Source organism: Gracilinanus agilis, chromosome 6 (genome assembly GCF_016433145.1).
Source record: "Gracilinanus agilis isolate LMUSP501 chromosome 6, AgileGrace, whole genome shotgun sequence".
NCBI classification, from domain to species: domain Eukaryota; kingdom Metazoa; phylum Chordata; class Mammalia; order Didelphimorphia; family Didelphidae; genus Gracilinanus; species Gracilinanus agilis.
In genome coordinates this window covers 237,520,851-237,539,912 of record NC_058135.1, presented here as the reverse complement: position 1 = coordinate 237,539,912, position 19,062 = coordinate 237,520,851, and the positions used below count along the sequence as shown (strand labels likewise).

At 38.2% G+C, this 19,062-nt stretch overlaps 1 protein-coding gene across 1 annotated transcript in view; it reads left to right on the top strand.

Annotated features, from left to right (window-relative positions):
• Nucleotides 1–16,232, top strand: part of SCUBE2 (signal peptide, CUB domain and EGF like domain containing 2) — a 94,641-nt gene extending 78,409 nt beyond the window's left edge. The window contains exons 17-21 of the mRNA XM_044681818.1: nt 5,644–5,805; nt 8,661–8,858; nt 10,195–10,347; nt 11,594–11,673; nt 14,908–16,232. Of these exons, the coding sequence (XP_044537753.1) occupies nt 5,644–5,805; nt 8,661–8,858; nt 10,195–10,347; nt 11,594–11,673; nt 14,908–15,060 (746 nt within the window). The 3' untranslated portion in view covers nt 15,061–16,232. The remainder of the gene's footprint in view (nt 1–5,643; nt 5,806–8,660; nt 8,859–10,194; nt 10,348–11,593; nt 11,674–14,907) is intronic.
• Nucleotides 16,233–19,062: the final 2,830 nt, after the last annotated feature.

Here is a 19,062-nt window from a genome sequence, read left to right as displayed (position 1 = left end):
TATTGTTTATTATTTTTAGGAAGGGTCCTTCTATTCCTATATTTTTCAATGTTTTCAATAGGAATGGATGCTGTATTTTGTCAAGGGCTGCCATGAGAACTTTGAAGTGATTATAAAGAAAAAGCACTAAATAGTGAAATATTATATAAATGTGAACTTTTATTATTGTTATTACCTGTTAGATTTAAATTAATAACTGCAGGTTCTTAGTTTCCATAGAGTTTATTAATAATCACTTGAAATAAAGAAAGCAGATAGGTATAGGCTTAAAGTCTGTTCTGAACATGTGTTTCTCCACATGGCTGTCCCTCTGAGCCATGGTGCTCCCCGATCTTCCAAGGGAATAGAGAGCCCAGACATGTCCCATACCACACCTTTATCTTCTCTCTAGACTCAGACCTGTAACCTTCAGTTCCAGGTCATGTTCCTAAGGCTCTTCACCTGTGACCTCTGTTTGGAGTGTTCACATGACAACCTGCCATGCATTGAGGTAGGAAGAGCTGCAGAGAGGGAGGGGCAGATTCTATTTACACATACCTAATGTGTTATGATCTCTATCTAAGCCAAAATTCTCTACCTACCATATTATCAGGATGCTAAGAATGATCTTGACCATCTTCCCTTGTCATTAGAGCCGTAACTATCAATTCTGGCTGAGGAATACAAATACACTTAGAGGGAGAGATATCGAAACTCTTCTTTTAGGGGGAAAACAGGAACCCTAGCCTCAGTTAGGAAGAGATCTTAAAGGATATTATAAGATTACTTAGGACAGCTAACTTCAGGCAACTAAGAAAGGCAGGGTCAGGCTGGGTTGAGCTTTGTTGGGGTACAGCCACAATGTTGGAGAGGAGAGTACAAATGTTAGCACTCTTAAATTTTAGCAGCAGTAGAAAAGCTCTGATTACTCCTCTTTGTTATAGCTCTTCCTGTCATCTATGCTATGCTGGACCACATTTTAAAAGGTTGCATTGCAGCAGTCTCACTACAGCATTAAGTTTTAAGAATTCTGAAGAAAGGGACCCACTCCTTACACGACAGCACCCTCTAGGTGCAAACTTCTGCAGCTCTCAGATGTCAACTTGCCAGCATTTCTTCTGTCCTCTTGAATTGGTCTGAGTAGAACTCCTTTTTTAGGTTCTAAAATCATGGTTTTCCTTTGACTCACCCACCGAGTTCTCTGTTCTTGTTTGCTCCTCTTTGCTGACCCAGGCTACTGCTTGTAAACTATTACATACAATATCTTGTATCACTTACATTATGAAAAACTAACTGAGCTTTAGAGTGGAATCAGTCATCATCATACCTTCCCTATTCCCCAAATCATTTCTTCATATTTTGTAAACTTTAGAATTGGAAGGCACCTCAGTGGCCAACATTCCAACCATTCCCCAAAGGAGTGACCTTTATAAAATAACCTGCAAGTGGTCATCTACCTCAGCTTGAAGACAAGAGACTGTTGCTTCTCAAGGCATTCTTTCAACTTTTGGATCACTAATTCTTAGGAAGTTTTTCTGGATAGCAAATTCAAATTTGCTTCTTTGAAACTTTTATTCATGTTTCTGTCCTCTGAACCAAAATTGAACAAATTGAATGTTTCTTTTATTTACAACCCCAGCAAGATACTTGAAGATAGCTTTTAAGTCCTCTTGAGACTTCTACAGACAAAACATCCTTAGTTCATATGACATAGTTTAAGGCATTTGACTATCTTGGCTACCTTCCTCTGTTTTTTTTTGTTTGTTTTTGTTGAGTTGTTTCAGTCATGTTTGACTCTTCTTGACTTCATTTGGAGTTTTATTGGCAGAGATACTTGAGTGGTTTGCCATTTCCTTCTCCAGCTCATTTTATAGATGAAAAAACTCAGAAAAACAAACTTAAATGACTTGTTGAGGGTCACCCAGCTAGCAAGTGTCTGAGGTCAAATTTGAACTCAGGTCTTCCTGACTCCTGGCCTAGCACTGTATCCATTGTACCACCTAGCAGCCCTCCTCTGGGTGCTTTCCAATTTATCAGTGTCATGCATAAACTATGACATCCATCACTGAACGCAAATCTGCAGATGTAATCTGACCAGGTTCTGAGAAGTTATTGCCTTATTTCTGGAGTTTAAAGCCTCTCTGATGCAGCCCACATTACATTATAGCTTTTGGCTGCCATATCACACTGCTGGCTCACACTGAACTTGTAGTTCACTAAAATTCCCAGATTTTTCAAACTGCTGTCTAACTAGACCTCTCCCATCTCATACTTGTGAAGCTTATTTGAACTCAAGCATGAGAAAAACATTTATATTTGTACTGATATAAAATCACCTTACTAGATTCAGTTCATGCTGTAGCTCATCAAGGTTTTCTTGTATTTTTGACTCTGTTATCCAATGTGTATTAACTAGCCATTGTAGCTTTCCTAGATTTTAAAAAATCTGGACATTTGATGGGCATGCCACCACTAAAAAATTTACCCAAGTTATTAATAAGAAGTTAAACAGCACTGCATCAAGCACAGATCTCTAAGACATTCTACTGGAAATCACTTTTCAAGATGCCATTAATCACTAAAGAGTCAAATAAGGCTATTTCAGTCAGTTCCAAACTCATTTAATTGTGTTGTCATCTAGTCTGCATCTTTCCATCTTATTAACACGAATAGTAGGAAACAGTGTACCAAATACTTTGCTAAAATTTAGGCAAACTATATTTATGGCATTCTCCTCTACTACTAGTTTAGGAACTCTGCCAAAAAAAAAGAATAAGAATGAAATTGGCATGACTTGTTCTTGAAACCATGCCAGCTCTTTGTAATTACTTAATCATTTCTTTGCTAGATATTCCCTAACCATTTTTAAAATGATACATTCTAGAGTTTTCTCTAGAATCAAAGTCAAGGTGACTGGTTTATGTAGAGATATCATTTTCCATTTTTTAGTCCTATGGTACTTCACTTATTTTTCATAATCTTTTTAGCAATCACTAACAATAGCCCAGTGGTTACTTCAGCCAGTTTTTTTCTGGACCTGTGGAAATAGTTCATTTGGGTTAGGTGAATTGAATTCATCAGTGGCAACTGGAGGCTCCCATACTATTATTTCCTTGCTTATATTGGGTATCAATTTTCTTTTAGCCCTTTTCCATTTCTAGGGCAAAGGCCTTTTTCCTTGGCAAAGAAAACAAGCAAAATATCCACCCAACAGTTTTTCTCTTTCTCTCTCTCTCTTTCTACTGTCAATTGTCATCTTCCTATTCATTCCATAGGAGCCCTTATTCTTCCTTTGATTTTCCTGTTTCTCCCAATATATTAAAAAAACAACAAGAATAATTTAGTAATTCTGTTGGTTGTTCTTTGTTTCCCTTACCAGATTCAGTCCATTCTGAGCCTTAAAATGCCCGAAGCTATTTTTACATTCTTATATTAATTCTCTGTTGCATCCTTCTATGCATATTTGAAAAAACTAAGTAAATTCTCAGTGTATCCACATATAGTCTCCCCACTGATAAGCTTCCTTCCATGATTATCAGTTGATATCAATTAGTCAACCAGGAATATTTACTATAGTGGCATAGTTGAGGTCCTCCAATTTTTTTCAAGTCCTCTGACCAAGACAGGGGGAAAAGGGGAGAACAAGACTGAGTTGGAGGTGCTTCCCACAAATGATGTCTTCTCAGTGACTTGACTGTCTCAACTTTCCATTAGTAAACACTCAAATTTTATAGAGGATTCACAGAGCATGACCAAGTTTTCTCAGATCAATCAGTCCAAACTTACTTCCTGAACACTGCCACTCCAGTTCACCCAATGATCCAAATTAAAAAAAAATTTTTTTTTTTACTTACCTTCCATTTTAGAAATTAGTACTGTGCATTGGTTCCAAGGCAGAAGAGCAGAAAGGACTAGGCAATGCAGGATTAAAAGTGATTTACTTAGAGTCACACTGCTAAGAAGTGTCTGAGGCTAGATCTAAACCCCAAGACCTTCTATCTCTAAGCCTGGCTCTCAATCCACTAAGCCACCTAACTGCCTCTCACACCTTTCCTAGTACTAAGTACCTTCATTATATATAGGGCTCCAAACCATCCCTCCCTTTATTCCATCTACTTTCTTTTGAATCTGATATACCTTTCTTGAAAAAAAAAAGAATTTATTTATTTGTTTGTTTGTTTGTTTACTTTTAACATTCATTTAAAATTTTTTTGAGTTACAAATTCTCCCCTCCCTCCTGCTCCTCCTTTCCCCATTGAGAATTTAAGCAATATGTTATCAATTATATGTGAAAAATCATGAAAAACATATTTCCATATTAATCATGTTGTAAAAGGGAAAGTAAGAAAAAATAAAGTGAAAAAAATTGTACTTCAGTTTGTACTGAGGTCTCATCAATTTTCTCTCTGAAGGTGGATAGCATTTTTCATCATGAGTCTTTTGGAATCACTATATTGACCGGAGTAGCTAAGTCTTTCACAGTTGACAAACAGTATTGCTGTTATTATGTACAATAATCCCCTGCTTCTGCTCACTTCATTTTGCATCAGTTCATATAAGCCTTTCTAAGTTTTTCTGAAGCCACCCCCACCCCCAGTCATTTCTTATGGCAAATAGTATTCCAACACAATCATATAAGGTATACCTTTCCAGAGCCATATTCCAATCATGTTTCATCCTACTAAGTTTTAATGGTACTTATGAGAACAAATTTGCCTAGGACCTCTAGTTCCCTTTGTTATCTAAATTTTGGGTTATTCTGTGCAGACAATTGAGTGCATGGATTTTATGGGTGACTGCTTTCTTGGATTTTTTTCTCCTGTGAACCTCAGTATTTCAACTACTTGTTTTTCGCTGTTCGCTATGTTATTTAGCTTGGTGAATTTGCATAGACAATGTTTTCTTTCCTCTATCTTTTTTTCAAGATGTTTTAAAGCATATAGTGAGATAATATTTTTAGAAATGCTTTTAAAACCATAAAGCAGTAAATAAAAACATTATTTTTATTGTTGGAATTCCCCCAGACAAAAGGGGAAGAGAATGGGGAGGAAAATGTTTTCTGTTTACACATGACTTGTAAGAGGGAATTCCTTCATTGAACATGGGGTTGAAAAAATGTTCTTCATAGTTCCTTCTAACTCTGAGCATTTTCATGATTCTGTGACTTGCATGTTTTTTCCTCTTTTTTTCTAAAACTTCCAACATCCCTGCTTGGAATTTTTTCCCCACTCCCCACTACAAACATGTGTTTCATATGTTCTTCAAAACTTTAGTCACAGCTCACACTTTTCATGAAGTCTTTTCTTCTCAGTACCATCTGATCACTTTATTAAAACCCTCAATTTCTTCAGTAACTAAAATATAATTTTTTACTATGTTAGTTAAATTAGTAAAATTTGAAGGTATTTTAATGAGAATATCTTTTATTAAATTGAACTCTTTGAGGACATAGGTTATGGCTTTTAATTTTTTTGTATCTTTTTTTGTGCTTTGTGTTGTACATACATATAATGAGCATCAAAACAAAGTTTACTGACTGATCAGCCTCAGTTACATAATCAATACTATTTAATATATCCTGATAATTTAGCGCATGATCTGTGAAAATTTTCTGATTCAGTTGTGTATTTTTTAAAACCAAGTGATTATTTCTATCTTCTACAGTTCAGTGTTCACCTGGACATTTCTACAACACCACAACTCACCGGTGTATTCGTTGCTCAGCAGGAACATACCAACCTGAATTTGGAAAAAATTACTGTGTTTCTTGCCCAGGAAATACCACCACTGACTTTGATGGCTCTACAAACATAACTCAATGTAAAAGTAGGTTGTTCCCTGATGCTTTCCCCCTACCAGTCAAAATATTGCTTTCTCATGTTGGAGGGGAAGAACAACAGAGGGCAAGGGAGGGAGGAAAAGAAGAGAAAGATGATTTCTTCACTTGATTTCTGTTTGACTCCTGACTCTGTGTGCCTTACTGGACACTCTTCTTTCCCAAAATGATTGCCTCTTAGATTCTCTTTGTTAGTTCCAAATCATGTTCTCTGGATCTTCCTTTTTTTTTTTTTTTAAGATTATAAATCTAAGTTCTTTATTTTTTTCCTTTTTTTAAAATTTTGAATATTTTCCCATAGTTACATGTTTCATGTTCTTTTCCTCTCCTCCAAACTCCACCCCCCCCCATAGCCGACGCACAATTCAACTGGGTTTTATATGTATCATTGATTAAGACCTAATTCCATCTTATTGATAGTTGGACTAGAGTTATCATTTCAAATTCCTTTTGAATTGACTTTCAAAATCAAACCATCACTCCCATCCTTGGATTTCCCAGTATGATTCAGCATTCCAAAAGATCTGTCCTCAATTTTTCCATAGTTGTCTTGGAGTCATTTTGGTATGGCCATAGTGCCACTCACAGTGGACCATCATTTTTAATAGTTAAAACTATGTTTTACAATCCTGTTTTAATGAAAGTTAAAGATGGTCTTGAAGTTATAGAAACATTGCAGAAAGGCAATTATAATTATATGCTACTCAAGCTGACCAATGAGACCAGTTATTCCCTATTTTATGAATTTAGTCTGTAAATTTCTTTTATGGGCAGGGGCAGGTTTTGTAAACAGATAAATAATCATAAGCAAAAGAATTTAAAGTATATACCACCTTGTTTCACATAATCTATGAACTTTCCAGATATTGGGGAAACTGAGTTCCCTGTGCTGTTTAGTTGTTTGGTTCCATTTTCTATGTGGAAGTTGATGAAGATTTTATTTCTGGAGGACAAGTCTCTGTATCAGTTCAGTATCTCATAAAACTATGAAAAGTTTTGTTTTTATTCTATTTCTTTACACCAGTGGGAAGGACACTAAGAAATTATATTTTTAAAAGCTATCTAATCATGAACGCAGCTTTGGAAGTGGTTCTACTTTAGTCTCAGATATTACGGTAGCAGATATGGAGATCACAAGATCTAAGAGCTAGAAGGAGCTTGAAAGTCCATCTTGCCCAATGAGAACTTGACTAAGAAAACCTATGACAGATAGTTCCAATAAGAAGTCATCAAGTTTGAAACCTCCACTGGAAAGTAAGGGTTTTCCCTTTAAAGTAGCTTGTTTCACTTCTGGATAGTTCTTATTGTTTAGAAATTTTTCTTTATAGCAAGACTAATTTAGCCCCTCTGCAACTATTATCCTCTTGTTACTAGTTCTGATCTTTGGGACTAATCAGGATAACTCTAATCCTCCTTTCACCTGATAAAACTTTAAATACTAGAAGGATTTTTTTCATATCTCTCTTAGTCTTTTCTTGAGACTAAACATCTTTACTTTCTGCATCTGACCCACAGAAAACTTAACAGTCATCAAATCTTTTTGGTCACCCTTTTCTGGAGGCATGTGAGTTTATGTTTAATAAAATTCATCCTAAAATGCTTTGATCTATTGTTACCACTACAAGGTATATCCTCCCAAAGCTTAAAGACAGGGAGGAAGGTGATTTTTTTGAACCATAGCAGAGAACTTTACATTTAATTCTATTAAATTGCAGCTTACTTGATTCATCCCATCATTTGAGTCTCCCAGGAATTTTTTGGATTCTACTCAGTGTCCCAAATATCTCTCTAAGCTTCATGTCATCTACAAATTTGACAAGGATGCCATCTCTCCTTTCATCTAAGTCAGGGATAAAATTGTTTAGCTGCACAGGAACATAAACATGGTAGTGTCTACTAGAGGCCTTCTTCCAAGTTGATATGAATTTGTAGCAAAGCTGCTCTTTGCATTTAGATATTCAACTAGTTCCAAATCATCTAATTCTATCTTCTTCTTCAGCAATCTATAAGCTAAGTATGAAAGACTTTGTCAATTGATTGGAGAGTGACATTGTGGTACCTAAATGTAATGTAATATTACTGCAGTATAAGAAGTTAGAAGTACAAAGGGTTCAGAGAATAGGAAGACTCAGCTGAACTGATGCAGAGTAAAATAAATAGAACTAGGAAAACTATATGCAATGTCTGCAATAATGGAACCAAATGCTTTGTAGTCATAATGACCATACTTGGTCCACACAGGATAATTGAGAAAAAGCACCCTGTTCCCTTCATGATTCTATTTGTGGGGGGGACAGCTAGGTGGTTCAGTGGATTGAGGATCAGACCTATAGATGGGAGGTTCTAGGTTCCAATCCGGTTTCAGACATTTCCTATCTGTGTCACCTTGGACAAGACACTTAACCTTGTGTTTTAGAATTGTTACTAGGACATTAATTAAAGGTTGAAAAGAAAAAAAGAAAATGGACTTAGTCTGGCATAATCTCTTCTTCATGAAGTCATACTTCTCAGTGATGTTTGCTTCTCTTTAAAATCTAAGTACTTATAAACCATTCCCTTAATAATGTGCTTCTAAAATTTTACTGAGAATTGAAGTAAAACTCTCTTTTTTGAAAATTGTGGTATTTGACCTTCTCTAGTTCTGTAAGCATTTGTCCTGAAGAGGAATATTACTCCTTTCAGACCTTTACAACATCACTGACAACAACTCAATCACATCTGCCATTATTTTGAACACCTTGAGGACAGGCAGAGACTGATTCTCTCTGCAGTAGTCTGGTGCACCCTCTGTTAACCATTTTGATTAAATACTCCTTCCCAGGTAAAACTTGTTTTCCTTTAACAGACAGACATTGTGGAGGGGAACTAGGGGAGTTCACTGGGTATATTGAATCTCCAAACTACCCTGGGAATTATCCTGCCAACACTGAATGTACTTGGACCATCAATCCTCCTCCCAAGCGCCGCATTTTAATTGTGGTTCCTGAGATATTTCTGCCTATTGAAGATGAATGTGGAGACTACCTGGTAATGCGGAAAACCTGTAAGTCTCAGACCCTTATCTTTCCCTTACCTTTCCATGCCAACAGGAAGGCTCGCTTTGGGAAGGCTTGATAGGCTCCTTGGGAACTCCACTTTGCCTTTGCTTAGCAGTGTCTTGTTTGGAACACCCTCAGGTCACACGCTATGTAGAGCGCTCTCCTAAACAATCCTCATGTGGAGTCACTTGGATGTATACTGCAGCTTTTGTTACCCTGGAAGTTAAAGCATATCCTCCAAATTCATGATGGTTCAGGCAGTCAATCAACAAGCGTTGTTTAAGCTCTGTGACCCTTACTCACTATGGGGGCATGAAGAGAGGCAAAAACAACTCCTGCCCTCCAGGAGATTACACCCTCCTGAGGGAACTAGCATTGAAATAACCCGTGCATTCAGGGTATACATAGAGGAGATGGAGAGTGAGCCACCAGCAGCTGAGCGATTAGGAAAGGCCCTGCAGGAGGTGGGCTTCACAAGGAAGCCAGGGAGACTTCTAGGTGGAAGAAAAAGCACTCCAAGTATGGGAGACAGCTGATGCAAAGGCATGGGAGGGGGAATACATTGTCCTGTCTGAGGAACAGCAAGTAGCTAAAGTAGCTGTGGTAGAGTACATAGAGGGGAATAAAAATACCAAAAGACCAGGAAAGTAGGAAGGGTCTTGTTTTATATGCAAAACAGAGGAGTTTCTGTTTCATCCCAGAGGTAAAGGGGAGCCATGGGAGCTCCCTGAGCAGAAGCATTTCATGGGCTGATAGTGCTTTGGAAAAGTCACGGTTGGCAGCTAAGTGGAGGAAGTGTTGAAGTGGGAATATGCTTGGGCAGAGAGACCAACCATCTAGGCAAGAGGGGATAAGGGCAGCTCTCTCACTCCAAGGCAGAGAACCCAGAGGCTAAAGATATATAGATAAGCCTGACACCAGCATTGTTATGGAATTCTCTCTGATGGAGTCATTTCCCCACAGAGCAGAGACCTGGATGGGGCTGGTGGTGGTGTCCAAGAGGGCAATGGTAACAAGCCATAATCCTGACCCTAAGCATTTGTATATCAGCTCACAGAGTTTAGAACTTGAGTGTCATAAAAGGTGATGTGGCTGTTTATATGTCTAGCCTCTAATCCTTCCATTTTCAGCCTTGGGAAAGAGAGGGGGAAGTACCATGATTTCTAGCTTTGGTTTTGTTAGATTTTCAGAGCTGCCTATAGGTGTGATGATTCAACTGGGCATGAAGATTTCCTCAATTTAATGAGATTTCCTTGTTTTAAGAGATTTTAAAAAGGTGATTATGTTTGTTGTCTGTTCAACAAAGAGATTTTGATCTCTAGCATCCATTTCCTTTGGCAGCTTCCTCCAACTCTGTGACAACCTATGAAACCTGCCAAACATATGAACGTCCCATAGCTTTCACCTCCCGATCAAAGAAGTTGTGGATTCAGTTTAAATCTAATGAAGGGAACAGTGCCAAAGGATTCCAGGTTCCATATGTAACATATGATGGTAAGGGGCTCAAATCTCATCCTCTTTCGACTCCACTGCTCAATATGAAATATTTTCATATTTTTTAAACCCTCATTTTTTGTCAGTAACAACTGTAAGACAGAAAGGCAAGAGTTAGGCAAACTGGGTAAAGTGACTTGCCCAAGGTCACACAGCTGGGAAATAGGTGAGGTCAAATTTGAACCCAGGTTCTCCTGACTACAGATCTGGTGCTCTATCTACTGGGTACCTAGCTGCCCATGTTTTCATGGTTTTAATAGAAGCAATTTCTAAGGCAGCTAAAGAATTTTTATTGAGCACAAATGTTTCATGGTAGCAGGATGGAGAGGAAACATTGTTAAGAAATTTGAGGATTCCGAGGGTGGAAATAGAAAAAAAATTTGAAATTGTAAGTTCATTAAAAATGTGACTCTCTGAAACCTCCAGTAAATGTGTTGGATATAGTTGAGTTTTCCCTGAAGCTGAGCATTTACCCCTTTAACGTACTTGTTTATTTTTACAATTAGAAAAAAATCTTAGAAACCATTTAAATGAAGCAACAAATCTTTTAAAAAAATTTAAAGTATTATGGATAAGCCTTTTAACAATGTTTTACATGTTTCTATGCTTTCTTAGACAGATGATAAAGAACATAATTTAACCTTTTTTTGATTACTCCAGGTTATATTTGTCACTATGAATTATTGTCTTCTGTAATACCATAGTGATGCTTCTGGGCATTTGTGGAGTATGTTGAGGGTTTTGGCCCATGCAAAATTACTCATTATTGTTATTTTAAAGTTCTCTTGCTTGCTTTTTAATAGTTTTTTGGTCTGTTTGCTGGTGATGTTGGTATGGTGGAAATAAAGTCTATGGACTGCAACACATTTAGGAAAAACAAAATCTGTTAGAGTTTGAAGGAACTTTAAGGATCATTTGACCTAATCCCTCAATTTACCCAGAAGAACAGTGAAGCCCAGAGTGGGAAATGATGTGTCAGAATTCAGAATGAGTAAGTGCAGAACTGAGTTGGGACTGTTCTCATTCTCAAGTTAGTCAGTACACTTTGACTAAGTGCTTCCTGTGTTGTTCTATGTTGGACATGATACTTATGCAGGATTGTACATCCTGGAGCCTATTTAATAGGATGCATCATCCTGAGGAGAGGAGGAGTAGTTGTATTAAAGTTACTTTAAAGTTGAGGAGACTGATTTTGAAACTGCTAAGCCACAGAAGAAGCAAAAATAGTATTATTTGTTTCCAACAGAGGACTACCAGGAGCTCATTGAAGACATAGTCCGAGATGGCAGATTATATGCATCTGAAAATCATCAGGAAATACTTAAGGTCAGTTTTCTGGGTTAAATCTTTTCACAATCAACTTACCTAGGTAATTATAAAGCTACAGAATTTTTGAGAGATGGAAGGGTCCTTTAGAGATCATCCAATTCAAACCCAAGTACCCACAAGAATTGTTTCAACATACCTAACAGGTTCCATCCAGCCTTTGGTAAAGGCTTCCAGTGGAGGTGGGGAGAGGAGAGAGGAACTTCCTGCCTTCCAAGGCAGTGTAGCCTATCTCAGGTAGTTCTAATCATTGGAAAGTTTTTCCTGATTTCTATCCCAAATTGATCTCTTTGCAACTTCTGCACATTGCTCCAGGTTCTGCCTACTGCCCAAGCAGAACAAGCATGCCTGAGCTTCTTCATGACGCCTTCAAATACTTGAAAATTCACTCTTGTGTCCTCCTTTGAATCCTCTTCTTCAGACTGAATATTCCTGCTTCCTTCCACCAGTATTCTTGAATTCAGCTTGATCTCCAAGGACTTCTTTATCTTGCCTGGCCTTCTCTGGATGCTCTCCAGCTTATCAATATCTTTCCTAAATGTGCCCAAAGCGGAACATAACTCTTCATATGTGGTTTGACCAAGGACTAGTGCAGTCTGATCATTAACCAGCCCTAGGAATTGTGCCTCTTAATTGAACTTAAAATTACATAGCTTTTTAAGCTTTCTATCACACTGTTGACATACTGAGCTCATAATTCACTAAAATCCCTAGATGTATTTGGATGAATTGCTTTCTAGTCATATTTCTCCCATCTTGTACCGATGAAGAATTTTTTTTAAATTCAAGTAAGATTTTAAACTAATCCCCAGTAAATTTAATTTTTAAAAGATTTGTCAAAATCTTTTAAAATCCTGATTCTTTCATCCAACTAGAAGCTACCACTCCTTATTTTGCGCCATCTTCAAATTAAATGTCATCTGTGGTTTCATCCAAGGTATTGATAAAATATTAAAATCTGAGGTCATCTACAGATCCCTGAGGCAATCCTCTAGAGATTGTCTTCCAAGTTGATGTCAAACCATTAATGACTGCACTTTGAGTCTAACCATTTAACCAATTCCAATTCTATTTTACTCTATTACTATCTTATCCATATCTGTCCATATTTTCCACAAGCATAAGATAAGAGAATATCAAAAGCTTTGTCAATTAAACTCTACTTACAGCTTCCCGCAATTCTACCAGTGGAGTAACCCTACCACAAAAGGGGAATTACATTAGTCTGTCATGTCATCTTCTCCTTCCCCTTCCCCTTTCCATTCTTCCTCTTCCTCTTCTTATTTTTAGTATGTAAAAACCCTTACCTTCTGTCTTAGAATCAATACTAAGTATCATTTCCAAGGCAGAAGAGCAGCAAGGGTTAGTTGGGATTAAGTGATTTGCCCAAGGTAGGGTTGAAGGTCAAGCTCATTAGCTTATAGGTGCCTTCCTTTTCCTTTTAATGAAAATCAGGATGCTTGCCCCATTCTAGTCCTGTGGTAGTTTAGGGACCAGTGAGTGTCCAGACAGAATTTAGGCCTTCTGGGGAGTCTGACCTTTTATAAGAGGGGTCAGACTCCTTTCTTTATATTTGTGAAAAGATATCTGAAGGCATGAATTTTACTACCATCTTCTTTCTTGGATTTTGTCTCCTGTGAATTTCTAAGTATCTTAACTACTATTTTTCTAATTACTTTGTTGCTACTTTCTGTAGAATATAGCCCCATGGATGTACATAAACTTTTACTCATTACTTTTTAATTTAAAGCCATTTTGATCAGGTTCACAAAATCTCAACAAATGTGCTCATTCTATTTCTTGTTATCTGTACTTCATCCCTCGTCAGTGTCTTGCTATATTTTAATCTCTCATCTAAAAAACCGAATTTCATTTTAAGACACCCAATCATAATAAGAGCTATTGACTTTCCAGATCTTCCTTTCTCTTTTGAAGCCTGTCAGCAGTGATATCTCAATGAAAACATTACTTGGGCTTCTTAGATATTCTCTTCTTTTTTTGAGGATGATCATTAGCAGTCTTTCTCAGTTCCTTCTAGCAATATTACCTGTGCTTGTGTGAATCACCAAAAGTGGGCACTAGTCATCTGATGTGACAAGTATGGAGGTTCTCCATCATGTCTCAAATACATACTCGAGTCCTTATTGTTGTTATCAGTTCAATAACCACCTCACTCCCTACCCCTCAGCAAGATGTCACCAACCAACAGGATTCCTTCTCCTTTGACCCTTGCTAGAAAATCTCTCACCTTATGACATCTCTGAATTCACATTTTTATTCCTTGGAGGAGAAGCAGCTGCTTCATTTTGGAGGATTGAGTTCACCCTTTCTTTTGGAGTTTCTGTCATGATTTTCTAAAGTCTTCAGTGGTTTTCTTTTTATCTGTTACAATCTGCTTCCCATTCCAAAGCAATGGGAAGTAGCCATGTCATTTTACTATGAAGTATCTGGGAACCCTTGCTCTTTACATACATTTCATGAATCTTTAGACATCTGAAGCAGTTCACAGTAAGTGATAACAATCATTCTCCAGTAGAATCTTACTCCATTGTCTAATCATGGTATGGTGGTGACATACTAGGCTCTCTAAGACTCTGGCCATGGAACGCAAGCTCTGATGGATCCCACCAGCCCACACAGACTTTGTATATGGGGCCTGGCAACAGGATGTACAGCTCTCTTCCAGTCTCACTACAGAGATTTCCCACCAGGTGGTGAATTCTTTCAGCCCTAGCAACACATGAAAGTCATCTCTTGAAGCATAGCAGAATCAGGGTCTACAGGGGTGGAGGGAGTCACCACATGGAAGAAATCATAGATGTTTGAAGTATTGAAACCTAAGAATAGTTTGCTTTTATACATTTTACAAAATTCCTTCTTCATAATAACCTCATTAGGTAGGTAGTATTCTTGTCTCCACTCACTAACCTGAGACTAAGAGGGATTTGAAATGATTTGTGGATCCATACATAGTAAATGTTAGAGTTGAGACTGAAGCCAGGTCTTAATACTTCAAGCATGGTAATGTCCCAACTGTGCTACGTTATCTTTGCCCTCACAGCAAACCTGGAAGCATTCAGAAAGCCAAATCTTGACAACCATCTGGATAAAGGAATTGATATTTGCACTGTATCTCAGAAAAAAATACATTTATGAGAAAGAAACTAGATTGGAAAAGCATCACACCAATGAAACAATTACTGAGTCCACTGACCAAAGTTTTGTTCTTTTTAGGATAAAAAATTAATCAAGGCTCTCTTTGATGTCCTGGCACATCCACAAAATTACTTCAAGTATACAGCACAGGAGTCTAGAGAGATGTTTCCAAGATCATTCATCCGATTACTACGATCCAAAGTGTCCAGGTTTTTGAGGCCTTACAAATGACTCTTTCTCCATCTCACCAGCTACAAATGCTCAACCAGCCCCAGCCTGTGGGGCTTTCAAGGACAGAGCTGTGTCTGCCACTTGCATGCCAGTGGAGGGACAGGCATGGCACCAAGTATTAATAACTCTTTAGAGTTTAATTTTTATAGACAATGCAAATATTTTGATAAACTGAATTGTATTTTTTCTTTGAAGAGATCATGTATACAGTTGTTTTCAGTCATTGGGATGTTGCATCAGACAGCTCCATCAGGTTTAGGCAGAGAGAAGCTTTCAGAGGGAACCACCTCTATTACCAACAGAACTTCCTCACTGCTGCAACAGGAAGGACTAAGGAGGAGCTTCCCTGAGCTATGTTTGAGGTCCTTCACCATAGAGAGCTCCTCTGTGCCATTCATACTTCTCATTCCTCACAGTTAGAAACTGCCGAAGGGATCTCCCAATGATACAGTGGCAAGTGGATCTTAAGGACTAATTTCCTTGTCTGAAACTGGTCTGGTTCTGTTCAGGCAGCTCAATTATGTCATACTCAGGATATAGAGATAGATCGCACCCATTCAGAGTTAAGAGCAAAAGACTCCAAGGTTGGATTTCAGGCAACAGTTTTTCAGAACTGAAAGGACCATGTTTAGGTCAATGAGTTCCAAGTTATGTGATCGCAGCTCCAGGTGCTAGAATTCTGAAAGAATATAATAAAGAATGTTTGAAGCTGAGATACTGAAAATAAAATGATAAAAAATTTCTATACAAATGTAATAATGATTGCTTTCTGATAGTCTTATCTGTATAGCACATGTATGTTTTATTGCTCATATATCAAGGAGGGAGATGACATTATCACATCTTGGGTTATTTTCCAATAACCAGCCAATTAGTTCATGCCAATAAATTTTCACTCTCCTGGTCAACCATTTAGGGCCTGGTGGAATCCCAGTCTCTAAATCAGAGGAATTCTTTCTTGTCCTTCATCTTTCTAACACCTAGCATTTTTTTAAATGATAAGCTATCTCTGGTACACCTGCCACCTCTTACTGTTATTGTTTGGTGGTCACCCAAGGACATTCTTCAGAGTATTCTTTCCATTATGCATTGGGAGACTGAGACCACACCATTGGCTTTGCTTTATGTTGTGAATCAACTTTCTGATGTGTTCATCCTAGCAACACTGTGGAATTAAGTCCCTCTTAGCATTAGATCCCTCATATGTATGGTGATATGTGCATTCCTCATGGTGGTGTTATGAGGAAAGTTCTTTATAAACCATAAATGTGTACTCTTCTTATCTTAGCACTGTGTGGATAGGTCCTGTCTGTTCCAGGCTGTTCTACATCGTCATCATGCTCCAAATGACCCTGGGAAAATTCTGGCAGCTTATGCTAAATGCAGATCCAGTCTTAATAAGGATTAATAATTAATAGCAGCTTAACTACCACATAGTGCTTACTGCAACTAGTAAAAAGGGGCCTGTATACTTATAGAAAATTTGAAGCATGGAAAAATCTGTGAAAGCCTGTTGGCCTGAAATGTTTGTCAATAGATCTGTGTTAGCTTTAGTACCAGTAAGAACTCTATCCATGCATACCTCTTTTTTGTATCTTCTAATCTTGTGTTCCTTCTATATATCTTCCTAAGATAATTCTCCTACTATGCTAAAGGCCTTCCTCTGGCTCTTTATATTTTATAGATACCAATTCAACACTTAGGTTATTTGTTTGTTATCCTCTAACCTTGCTCCATAACTGTCTCAGTATTCTGAATGTCGTTATGGATAATGTGCTAAAGCCTGTGTTTGTCAAGATTGCATTGCCCTTTGGGTCACCTGGAATTTTTATTTTTCTGAGATTATAGTATTCTATGATTTGTCGATCACACATTACTGGAGGAATATCAATCTAAAAGAGATGGGGAAGGGGCAGCTGGGTAGCTCAGTGGAGTGAGAGTCAGGCCTAGAGACGGGAGGTCCTAGGTTCAAATCCGGCCTCAGCCACTTCCCAGCTGTGTGACCCTGGGCAAGTCACTTGACCCCCATTGCCCACCCTTACCAATCTTCCACCTATGAGACAATACACCAAAGTACAAGGGTTAAAAAAAAAAGAGATGGGGAAGGACAGGAGAGTGAAAGGGGAAGGGCAAGAGAGGAGAGGGAGAAGAACAGGGGGGAAGGAGGGCATTTGGAATTGGGGGGGAGAGAGATTTTTCCAGTAGAATGCAATTAGAGATCACTCAAACTATTGTATGATTTCCCAAATGTGGTCTGACTTAACCACGTTCTAATTTTATTTTGGATCTAATTTATTGTCCATTGACAGTATCTATTCAATATATATGAACTGATGATATACTAAGAGATATGAATGAATGGGTGGTGGCGGAGGGAGCATTTATTCCATGTACCCAAAGAATTATGATTAAACACTAAGGCTACAAATAGAAAAGTCAGTCTACTCAAGAAACTCACATTCTAAACCAGTTCAGCGGCAAGTTAGATGGCAGAGCCCAGGGATCCTTCGGAGTTAGAAAGCAGATGGTAATGTACCTCCTTTAATGTTATTTCCAATGCTAAAACTATTGGGTTTCTAATGTCAACTTGGGCAGTGAGAACTTTCTTTTCTTGGTCCTTATTAACTGTGGCTCCAAAGGAAGAAGAGTCTGCAGTACTTGGAAAGATAGCTGCTAGATGTCACCTGGTTAAGGTTACTTCTCTGGGTGGTGGATGAGGAAGCCAGGCTAGAAGCACCTCCAGTGATCTCAGGGACATTGCTGTTTCTGGGGCTCTTGGGTTTAGTTGCCTAAATCAATCAAATGAGCTAAAAAGAGATAATATTTGTGAAAGTACTACCTGGAACATATAGACACTACATGAATGTTTATTGCATTCCCCACCCCTTCTCTCCTACCTTTGGGATTTATTAGCTATTGGCTTTCTTGGTGGCAGGTAGATATGGCTGGTTCTAAGTAGAGATGGTCATCTGGTGCCAGTGTTATTCCCAGCTTGTCTTCACAGAAGTCTGAGGAGAGACACTGGAGATGGTTTGATCTTCCTGGCACATGTTGCTTCCTATCTCTCTCCCTCAGGATGACTTTCTACTTGAGCTAGGCTGGTTTGCCTGCTCCACCGGATATAAGTGGGAAAAGAATCCTATGGATTTAACTGGAAAAAGAGGTTGGGGAGTCTGCCATGCAAACCAAACTATAGAATTAAGTGACAGGATGGGAAGGAGGAGGAGGTTTCTATAGAGACCCTTTATTGGCATATGGGAATTGGCATTCTGGAAATAGCCTGAGTTCAGTTAAACCCCAGCAATGGGCTCTTGGCGGCTTAGCTAATTATAGCTTTCTTCATTAACATCACTTGATGGTGGAAGGGTACCTTTTTTGAAAGCTCCTATGTTTTGCCTGGTGAATGTGAATGTTGATATATGCCCTTTCCCAGATAGTCAATGTATTTAGTAGTTATGTCCAGTGGCCTCTTCGTGCCAGAGGTACAGCTACCAAATTAATTGGAAGAATTAAATGTTCCACCGATGCCCACTGTCCAGCAAGTCACCTTTCAATGAACACAGTGGGTCTGAAATATATTTGAAAAGTGAAACTAGTCTGATTCGTAATTTTGGTTGGAGGGGAAAAAAGAAGAAAAGCCAAGTCCTCCATTTTTATCCCTTCAAACCCCAAACCTCCACAATAGAAACATTCATTAGTATCTATTGGCTTTGTCATTTTGGGGGTGTTTTTGATGTGGTAAATGAATCTTTGGACTATAATAATTGACCTTTTTATTAATAGAATTTCACACTTGTCCCCCATTGCCTACCCTTACCACTCTTCTGCTTTAGAAGCAGTACACAGTATTGATTCTAGGGCGGAAGGTAAGGGTTATTAAAAAAATAGAATTTCATCATCAAGTAGTGTAATTTGGAACCAGAAGGCACCTTAGAGGTCATATAGTCCATCTCCCTCATACAGATGAGAAAAGTGAGATCCAGGGAATTGCCTAGGTAACAA